The 10,963-nt window shown below is 34.7% G+C and overlaps 1 protein-coding gene across 1 annotated transcript; it reads left to right on the top strand.

The window, feature by feature from the left end:
* Positions 1-2,961: 2,961 nt before the first annotated feature.
* On the top strand, positions 2,962-9,574 carry SLITRK6 (SLIT and NTRK like family member 6). The gene is made up of 2 exons (XM_036250541.1): positions 2,962-3,467; positions 5,836-9,574. The coding sequence occupies exon 2, from the start codon at positions 5,860-5,862 to the stop codon at positions 8,380-8,382; it is 2,523 nt and encodes an 840-aa protein (XP_036106434.1). The 5' UTR covers positions 2,962-3,467; positions 5,836-5,859; the 3' UTR covers positions 8,383-9,574.
* The last annotated feature ends 1,389 nt before the right edge of the window (positions 9,575-10,963 follow it).

Genomic DNA, 10,963 nt, shown 5'->3' with positions numbered 1-10,963 from the left:
TTATTTCTCTGTGTGAATTATTTCTTCAACAAATGAAATCATGAGTGAATATTTAAAATCCATCTATTGCACTATCATCCCCTAAGGGTCTTCGTGTTATCTTTCACCTTCAGAGTGTGTACATGTTCCTCAGTCTACACCACAGCTGTGCAAAAGCTTCTCTTCAAGCCTTCCAGACTCTTAAGTTAAAGTCTGTCTGACATATGTCTTCACTTTACCACTTAAATGTGGCATTGAAAAGGGCGGGCAGATGCTCTGAGGTAGAACTAGTTCTATACAGAATGAATAAATCTCTTTCAGTGTTTAATTTTTTTTCCTTCCCTTTTTCCAGTGCTCAGTCTTGGTCTTTTGTACACTTTGTCCCATAAGCTTTATCAGTCCAACAAATTTCACAAGACATTATTCCATCTGGCCTTTGTTGAATATGTAAAATGATTGCCTTGCCCCATCTATGGAAGCAGGGAAGGGAAGACAGTCTCTCATCTCCTCATGCAGAATGCGCTGTGCTGCCCATATACATGTTGCTGCTTTAAAATGATGACAGAGATAGGCTTACTTCTCCTGACCACTTGGTGTTCTTCAATGCAGTAGACACTTTAATGTTGTCCCTTTAAGATGCAGACTAAAACACAGCTAAATGTCACAATAACACATAACTTAGAGGATGCAATGAAAAATAATTGATTTCTTTTTAACATCTTCAAAGATGCAGCCACTGGGGGTAAATTATGTGGCAAGTAGTATTAATTATGATTACTTGATACATTTATTATGAAAACTTTGAGAAAGCTGCAAATGGAAGGTACTTTTTATGTAATAATTGGAAATAAAAACAATGTTAAAATAAATGTTATCCAACCGTCACTAACACATTCTGCCATAGCATTTTGGAAAGAATGGTGGCACTATTGATTTAGTGAAAATAACTGAGGAATTATAGCTAGCAAAACACAGAGAAACAGTGGATGTAGCATATCATTTTGAATGTGTTAAGTTATATATTTTACTAAGTTTGAGATAATGCTGCAACATTACTCCTTTGAATTTACAGAATATTCCTCAAATAACAATTTTGCACTTACCCCTTTTTATGTTCCCACCCAGAACTTCCAGAGAAGGTAAAGAATAGAAAGAAATGACTTGTTAGTCACTCATCTCCCTATTGTGTAATTAACCAGTAATTTATGCATGAAGAGATAACATAAATATGTAATCAAGGGAGTCAAGATAAATAACTTCAAATACCTGGCAGGTATAAATTATGGATAAAATAGGCACATGTTCAAATGAGAGAAAGTGAGAGAAACTTGCATAAATCTATAAGGAGTGTAGTTTCTTTTGTCCCACGTGTCTCTTTGAACAACATTTCTCCACAACCTATACTTCAAGAACATTTCTCCTGTGAGTTTGCCTCCAAAACCTAAAGAAATACATTTGGAGAATTATATCTACAGTGTTGCAAGGGAAATTATTCTAGTTCCTCCTCCCCCCCCCCCCATTGATTCTATTTTGTCACTACTTACCTAAATTAATAGGTTGATTTTGGTTGACTTGGTCATCAACTGGCAGCAAATTGTGCCTAAGATTGATTCCTTGCTTTTATTCTTTTTTATTCCCTTCTGTCTCTTATTGCTCATCTTTTTTCATTTCCTCCACGTCTTCATCAGTATTATAATCTCTGTTTCATCTTAGAGCACACAATGTCTTTAAAATAAATGAGGAGCCTAATGAGTGAGAGAATATAATGTAAAGATGGAATGTTAAAAACTGCATCGAAATCCTTATATTTTAAAACAACTTCTACACTAAGGATATGAAAACTTTATGAATTTGAGTGCCTACATGTAGACTGTTATTACATAATAATCCAATCTAGTTTTCTATGATTTTCATGATTTAAACTACATAGAACCTCTTTCTTAAAAGTAGCTTTTTTTTGAAATGAGACCTAATATTATATAGGTAAACTCTAAAACCTATAGGCAAGAGTGTTGCTAAACATAGAATGTTCCAAAATAAATGATAGCTTCTAATATATTCATTTTGGATGTGAAAAAGTTCAGGTACTTGGAATGCCAGTAAAGAGGGATGATTTTTAAAACATAGGCATTTGGGGAAATAAAGAATCTGACAGTTGAGAGTTTTATTAGTGATGATTCAGAAACTTTTAAGAGTTGAAGAAATAAGTAACTTTTTAAATATAACTGTTTTAGGGAAAAAAAAATGCTCTCTGACCTAGTACCATAAAAAATCAGGCTGTGTTCATTTCCATGGCCTTATTTAATTTGTTTTATTTTATCTGAAAAGATATAATTTTATATTTTTGAGAGTGATAAACAATGTCAGATTAATGACAACCATTTGTAATAAAGATTCCTGAGTATAATTTACAATAATCATATTTTCATTCTAACTAAACATCCTGACTGAGAAAGAAGCTCATTTTTAGTCTCATCATTGGATCTTAGCTGTAGGGAAAGAAATAATAAAGTATGAAACATAGTCTCTGGCATGAGGTTTTCACAAAAACGTTAAAAAGGGTGAATACAAAAATGCAAATATTGCAAGAAAGCAGTTCCTGTGAACATTTAAACATTTACTTCAGGCACAATTTCAAAATAAAACTGAAGCCACTATTCTCCAGGCAGCATGCATGCAGTTTTTCTGCACACGTGTGTGCAAACAGCCCGGTAGTGCACCAGATGGAAATCTCGCAGAATGTATTCTTTAGCTTCCTATATAACACAAAATAACCCTAAACATTCAAAATGACAAGTAATTATATCCATCAAAATGTCCTTGCACTGTATTTGGTATAAAAGGGGAGTGGAAAGACCATTTGCTGAAAGAGGAGGAGTTGAGCAGTCCCAAGGTGGAGCTGCCTCCTGTGTTAAATGACACTGGCAGATTAAAGCGCTCTGATGGGGAAGGGCTTAAAGGCTGAGTCAAAAGCCAAGAAGTCTCTTTATTTACGCCTACCTCCCGGCCCTTGGCAGTCTGACTAATAACAAACTGAGCTAACAAGAAAGACTAGAAAGGGAGGAAAGAGAACATTCCTGCAGCTTGGATCTACAACCTAAGAAAGCAAGAGTGCTCAGTCCCTGCTCTCTGAAACATCTTGTTTATTGATTGCTTTCAGCAGCTTGCAAATGGTTAACTATATGCAAAAAAGTCAGCATAGCTGCGAAGTATGCCCTGAATTTTAATTGGGGAAGAAAAGGACAACTGCTTCAGGGTGATCTAGTATGCATTCTGCTTGAAATATTTTCAATGAAATGCTCAGCACTTTGTCTTTGACAAGAGGCTTTCACTTTATAAAGTGATGGGACTTGCCAAAAAGTGATATTTGAGAAGAAAGCACACGGTGGTTCGTGTTTTCTTTTTTTAAGAAAGAAACTGAATTTACTTTGAACATCTCTTCCAGCTGTGCATTACAGATAACGTCAGAAAGAGTCTCTGCTTTACAGGTAAGATGAATGTTTCCAGGCTTTTGTGATACCTTTGTCTTCATTATTCTAACGTGATTGAAATGTATATGTTTGCCTCTTTGAAAAATATAACTTTGCATTAAGGGATATCCAGTTTCATTCTTGCTCATTGCAACATCTAATGCTGTTGCAGATGCATTTTCTCTGAGCAGCAGAAATTTAGTCCAACAGCTGGCTGTAGAGAAGAACAAATAAAGTAATATGCCAGTATAATTTTTACAGCATGCAGTTTGTTATTGGGCATTGAATATGTGTGCTTTCTGAAAAAAAAATATCACTTCCAAATGCCACTGTTGAACTTAAAACATAAGCAGAATATTAAAGGATTCTTTGTATTTTGTATGCTACTTTTATTACTTCCAGGCATAATAGTGTTTTCTAAAAATAAGTGAATGGAGATTTTTAACATTGGGTCAGATATCGTCAATATAGAACCACTCATCAAATTTGTATGTATTTCGGAAAAGATCAGAAATTGTTTTCTAGGACATTTTGAAGAGCATTAACATGCATATAAAATGAAAAAGGCATGAGATAGCTTCATCTGGAAGTTATTTACTCTTTTTCCAAGATGCTATGCCTGGTGAAATGAATAATATTCTTTCTTGGTAATCTATGGAGAAGTACTCTTAGTGTTTGTGGAAGCCAATCCACAAGTTAAAGACTCCAATTACAAGCTGCTTGATTCTAAGCACAGTTCTCAGAGCTGTTTAAAATTAAACTATCATCTCCTTTGGGAAATGTTGTCTGCTAACTTTTCCTTTGTATGGAAAGACATTACGTTGTTTTATTTCTTTGGCTACATTTTACCTTTCAGAAGCTGCATACTATACATGTTTTCAATAAAACAATGTATTTTCATGGAATAAAAGTTTATTTTCAATCTTATTGATTGGGTCCTGAGATGTTTTATCTGAATGTGAATTTTAATTAGATTCAAAGTTACTATGTACATTCCATCCAGAAAAATAAAAGCAGTTACCATTCTGAAAAGTTGAATAGTTATAAGATGTGGTGTTTGTTTACCTTTCAAGTTAGTTTATATAAATTTAAGGTACATTAGTTAAAGGAAGGAATACAAGTAGGTACTATTAGAGTTATGCATTTACCTTGACATTACTGTCATTTCAGAGTTAGAATCTTTATTAAAAATTGCTGTTTCAGATACTTGTTTTAGATTTTTAAGGAGCTAGAATAAGTGATATTGTTATCCTGAACTGTCATTATTTATTTAGAAAATTAGAAATATTCTCAAGTATTTTTGTACAGTGCAATTTGTTTCAGAGTTTATTGTTTGTGATTTTCAATCTTATAATAAAAGAGATTAACTGCTAAATTACGTGATGACATTAAATGCCCTAAAGCCTTTTTCAAGACCCCATTAGGAAATCATTGGCTAGAAGTTTATATGAGGCATTGTTTATTCCTTTGTTATAGCCAGAAATGTGTCTTAAAGATCAGTTTTTCTTCTTTAGTTTTAATGATATTAGCCTTATTCATAGCAAAATTTAAAAGTAGCAGAAAATATCCCATGTCTAGAAATTCAATATAAAGTGTGACTGAAGTGAAATTTAAATGGGCACTCTTAATCATATATATTTAATACAAGTAGGTTGATACAAGTACCCTAGACAGCACAGTTAAAACAAAATTCTTTTTATAGTGTTCCACTTCATTACATGGTCAGAGACATATTTTCCTCAAGGTTTTTAAATAAATAATGAAATTGATAAATATATTGAACCAAAATCAAAGGAGATTAAAACACAGACACATTATAAGATGCTATAGTTTGACATGAAGTTCAAAAATATAAATAAAGAAATGCATAATGCATGCATACATACACAAATACATTTTTTCTATCATTTTTTATTCTTTACAGTTCTGTTTGCTTCTGGCTAATACCTACATATTTGTCTTATATACTTTAATCCTTCAGTCTTAGATTCATCTACTCTGTGGTTAAAAAAACATTGGGGTTGTTTCAAATATACACCTTTGCATCATATCAAAGCATCAATGGTCCACTTAGCCAACACCTCTGTCATCTACTGAAGTACAGCTTGTTTGTTAGATGTGAACACAACTGATGATATAATATTTTAAATTCTCCTTGACTTAAATTTTATAATTTATTCACAATGCAAGTTAAAAGTAAGTTAAAACACACCTGTCATCACATTAGAAAAAAGTAAAAGACAATGTAGATGCAGCAAAGTATTTGATTTTCACAGTAATCAATGTTTTTCTTTATAGAGGAAAACCTATCATTTTAAAAACATCAGATCCATCTCTCCCTGCTCCTGCTCACTAAAGCCCATTGTTACTGCATTTTATTTTACAGAATCAGATTCCATCACGTGACAACATGAAGTTGTGGATTCATCTCTTATATTCATCTATCCTTGCCTACGCATCTTCACAGTCCCAGTCTCCAGTGTCCTCAGCCAGAGGTTCTTGTGATTCTCTTTGCAACTGCGAGGAAAAAGATGGCACAATTCTAATAAATTGTGAAGAAAAAGGTATTAAGACATTATCTCAAATAAGTGTGCCACCATCACGGCCTTTCCACTTAAGTTTATTAAATAATGGCTTGACAGTGCTTCACACAAACGACTTCTCTGGGCTTAGTAATGCTATCTCAATACACCTTGGCTTTAACAACATTGCAGATATTGAGACTGGTGCATTTAATGGACTTGGCCTTCTAAGGAAACTTCATATCAATCACAATTCTTTAGAAATTCTTAAAGAGGATACCTTCCATGGACTGGAAAACCTGGAATTCCTACAAGCAGATAACAATTTTATTACAGTGATTGAACCAAGTGCCTTTAGCAAGCTCAACAGACTTAAAGTGTTAATTTTAAATGACAATGCTATTGACAGTCTTCCTCCAAACATATTTCGATTTGTTCCTTTAACCCACCTAGATCTTCGTGGAAATCAGTTGCAAACATTGCCTTATGTTGGTTTTTTAGAACACATTGGCAGAATATTGGATCTTCAGTTGGAGGACAATAAATGGGCCTGCAATTGTGACTTACTGCAGCTAAAAATCTGGTTGGAAAACATGCCTCCACAGTCTATAATTGGTGATGTTGTATGCAACAGCCCTCTAATTTTCAAAGGAAGCATACTAAGCCGACTGAAAAAGGAATCAATTTGCCCCATTCCACCAGTGTATGAAGAACATGAAGATCCTTCAGGATCATTACATCTGGCAGTAACATCTTCAATAAGTGACAGTCGCCTGTCAATCAAGACCACATCCCCTTTAAAACCACCCACCATAGCACCGGGTTTGATACCATATATTACAAAGCCATCCACTCAACTTCCAGGACCCTACTGTCCTATTCCTTGTAACTGCAAAGTACTGTCTCCATCAGGACTTCTAATACATTGTCAAGAACGCAACATTGAAAGCTTGTCAGATCTAAAACCTCCTCCACAAAATCCTAGAAAGCTTATTCTCGCGGGAAATATTATTCATACATTAATGAAGTCTGATCTAGTGGAATACTTCACCCTGGAAATGCTTCACTTGGGAAACAATCATATTGAGGTTCTTGAAGAAGGATCATTTATGAATCTAACAAGATTACAGAAGCTGTATTTAAATGGTAACCATCTGACCAAATTAAGTAGAGCCATGTTCCTTGGTCTCCACAATCTTGAGTACTTATATCTTGAATATAATGCAATTAAGGAAATTTTACCAGGAACTTTTAACCCAATGCCTAAACTTAGAGTCCTATATTTAAATAATAATCTATTACAAGTTTTACCACCACATATTTTTTCAGGAGTTCCACTAACAAGGATAAACCTTAAAACAAACCAATTTACTCATCTACCTGTAAGTAACATTTTGGATGATCTTGATTTACTGACCCAGATTGACCTTGAGGACAACCCCTGGGATTGCTCCTGTGACCTGGTTGGATTGCAGCAATGGATACAAAAATTAAGTAAGAACACGGTGACAGATGACATCCTCTGCACTTCTCCAGAGCACCTAGACAAAAAGGAATTAAAAGCACTAAGTAGTGAACTTCTTTGCCCAGGTTTGGTCAATAACCCATCCCTGCCAACTCAGACTAGTTACATAATTGTTGGTACTCCTACAGCCACAACTACAGCGGATACTATTTTAAGATCACTTACTGATGCTGTACCACTATCTGTTTTAATCTTAGGACTGCTGATTGTGTTCATAACCATTGTGTTCTGTGCTGCAGGGATAGTGGTTCTTGTTCTCCACCGCAGGAGAAGATACAAAAAGAAGCAAGCAGATGAGCAGATCAGAGACAACAGCCCCGTACATCTTCAATATAGCATGTATGGCCATAAAACAACTCACCACACCACTGAAAGACCCACTGCATCGCTCTATGAGCAGCACATGGTGAGCCCCATGGTCCATGTTTATAGAAGTCCATCCTTTGGCCCAAAGCATTTGGAAGATGAAGAAGAAAAGAATGAGAAAGAAGGAAGTGATGCCAAACATCTCCAAAGAAGTCTTTTAGAACGGGAAAACCATTCACCACTCACAGGGTCAAATATGAAGTACAAAACCACAGACCAATCAACTGAATTTTTATCCTTCCAAGATGCCAGTTCATTATATAGGAACATTTTAGAGAAGGAAAGAGAACTTCAGCAATTGGGAATCACAGAATACCTAAAGAAAAACATAGCTCAACTCAAGCCTGATATGGAGGTACATTATCCAGGAGCCCACGAAGAGTTAAAATTAATGGAGACATTAATGTACTCAAGACCAAGGAAGGTATTAGTGGAACAAACTAAAAATGAATATTTTGAGCTCAAAGCTAACTTACATGCTGAACCTGACTACTTGGAAGTCCTGGAGCAGCAAACATAGGTGGAGAGTTTGAGGGCTTTTGCAGAAATGCTGTGATTCTGTCTTAAGTCAAAATCTTGTAAATAAGTGCCTTACATGAGTGTGTCATCAATCCGAATTTAAGCACAGCAGTATTCCTATGGGAAAAAAGGAAAGAAACTCAGGGATCACTGGGAGAAGCCATTGCATTGTCATTTGGCAATTTTGTCTGTCCCCAATAAAATAAGTCCTTGCATGTAAATCATTCAAGGATGATAGTAATATTTCTCCATATACTTAAAAGTATTTCACAGAAGTCCTCTTGCACATCTAAAAGAGTTGACTATTTAAGTAACCCTATTTTTCTTGAAATACTTTACTTGTGGATTGAATAGAATTGGATTTTATCATTTAAAAATTATACCTGTATATGTAGTTATAATATGTAAGAGATATATTGTTATAATAACTGGTATATGTACTGAAAAAAGTGTACATTGTCAAATGCATCAAATTTTATTACAGTAAAGGCGAAAGGAACTGGAGCTTTAAAATTACAAATAGTAATAGTAAGGGGAAAATGGAAGATTGAATAATATAGGCTATGAGTGAGCCAAAATTTGAACATTTGAAGATTGAAAAAAAATGCCCCAGATATGTTTTCTGAATTTAAAATTAAGAATGATTAGTAGTACAGGTGGAATAAATAAGCAAGCTTTCTGGGTTTTCTACACATTTGTGTGGACAATCTTACTGTCAATGCTGCTGTGAACTAAGGTATGTCATTTGTGCTCAAAGTTTGATTCTTATTGTTGGAATATTTTAAAAATGCTACTGATATTCAACTGTAAATATGATTAGTGCATCTATTAAGTTTGTTTTCCTTCATAGCATTAATCCACTGTAAATTCGAATGACCATGATAGGTATGTTTCTTGTGGCAAGTAATTCACAGGTGTAAAACAACTAGGAAAATGTTATTATATTTTTATTGATGTATAATGATAGTTGCCATCAATTAGTAGCAAAAGGCACTTCTGAAGGTAAGTGGTTTAAGTTGCCACAGGAGTGGCACAATGTAGTTTTATTTTACAAGAAAGTATAGCTAGATTTCTATGAACTATTTATTCTGTACAGTTTTGTATATTTTTGGTTCACAAAGGTAATTATTCTTGGGTGCCTTTTAAGAAAATTAAAAATGCCACTCACTACAATAAAACTAAAATGAAAACCCTTTTTTCAAATGTACTTTCTTTAATTAGTCTGATCTGTAGTTCAATCAAGTCAGGACTAACACATACACTCACATACACACATACACACATACCAATGCAAAACGAGATTTTTGCCTGTTGTCATCCACACAGAATCATCTTGTTCGCCATCTGCAAAAAGGCCATTCAGTGTCTGCGTGTGATTGACACAGAGCCAAACTTCAAGTCTGACCAGTAAGTAGTTCTCCTTTCCCAGCTAATCTTTCCCCACTCACCACAAATGAAAATGATTTATTTTTCTTTTTTATGATTATACAAGCAACCATGCAGCAGATTTTCACAAAGCAAAATGGGATTAATCAAGGTAATCTAGTTTGGGTTTTGCACACCATGCAAATCTATGCACAAGGTTGGGAAAGAACCTATTTCCTATTAGAAAGAAATTTCTCTAATTTAGTTACCTCTACTTGAGCGATTCCTGAATGTTCTATTAAATGTTTTGGTTTTTAACACTCAACTCTCTGCTGTATTAGGAAAATATATGATTTCTTTGATTTTGAGCGAGAAAGCTTCCTACTGATGAAAACCATAGGGGCCTTTGCTACATGCTATGAAGACTAAGTATAAATCTATTATGATATCATTTTACTAAGGTATTCTTTTAAATCACTGAATTATTAATAGAAAACAGGAATTATGTGTTAAAAGGTTTATTGTAAAGCTGAATTTCTCCATTAGTTTACAAGGTTGGAAAGGCAATGGTGAAAATTCTTTTTGTAAGTAACACTAAAGGGAAATCTATGTGCATATGGAATGCTAGATATCTTTATCCACTAAAAAATATTCAGCATAGCCCTGGCTGGTTTGGCTCAGTGGTTGGAGCGTCAGCCCGTGGACCAGAGAGACCTGAGTTAGGTTCCCGCTAGGGGCACGTACCTCTGTTGCAGTTTGTCCCCACCCTGGCTGTGATCATGTGGGTGGTAACTGGTCAGTGTGTCTCTCTCTCACATTGATGTTTCTCTCTCTCTCTTCCTCCTTCACTCCCTCCCACTCTATCTGAAGATAAATGCAAAAATGTCCTCGGTGAGGATAAAAAAAAATATTTAGCATAGTAAGGAATAATAAACCTTCTAAAGCATGATTTTGAAAGTTACATTCAAAAGAAAAAACAAAGAAGAGCAGCATTCATGTTATTGCACTTCTACTCAGAGTATCTGCCAATATTTTCTGATTGCAATCAAGTGCATAAAAGTAATAGAAAGACTTAAGAAATCCCCGTGCCTGGAGGACCCTTGGAAGGACTCCATGAATGCAAACAGAGACATGTCCTCCAGAACATTCTTCTCTTTTGGGTGGGGAAAATATTTTTTAAAAAAATTTTTATTCATTGTTAATTGCCTGAAGTAGGA

The sequence above is a fragment of the Molossus molossus genome, unplaced genomic scaffold, assembly GCF_014108415.1.
Source record: "Molossus molossus isolate mMolMol1 unplaced genomic scaffold, mMolMol1.p scaffold_m16_p_9, whole genome shotgun sequence".
NCBI classification, from domain to species: domain Eukaryota; kingdom Metazoa; phylum Chordata; class Mammalia; order Chiroptera; family Molossidae; genus Molossus; species Molossus molossus.
Note: the sequence above shows the minus strand (reverse complement) of the source record. Positions and strands in the feature narration are given on the sequence as shown.

Bases quoted from the DNA above. Each gene is read 5' to 3' on its own strand.
- SLITRK6 (XM_036250541.1), top strand. From the start codon at position 5,860: ATGAAGTTGTGGATTCATCTCTTATATTCATCTATCCTTGCCTACGCA.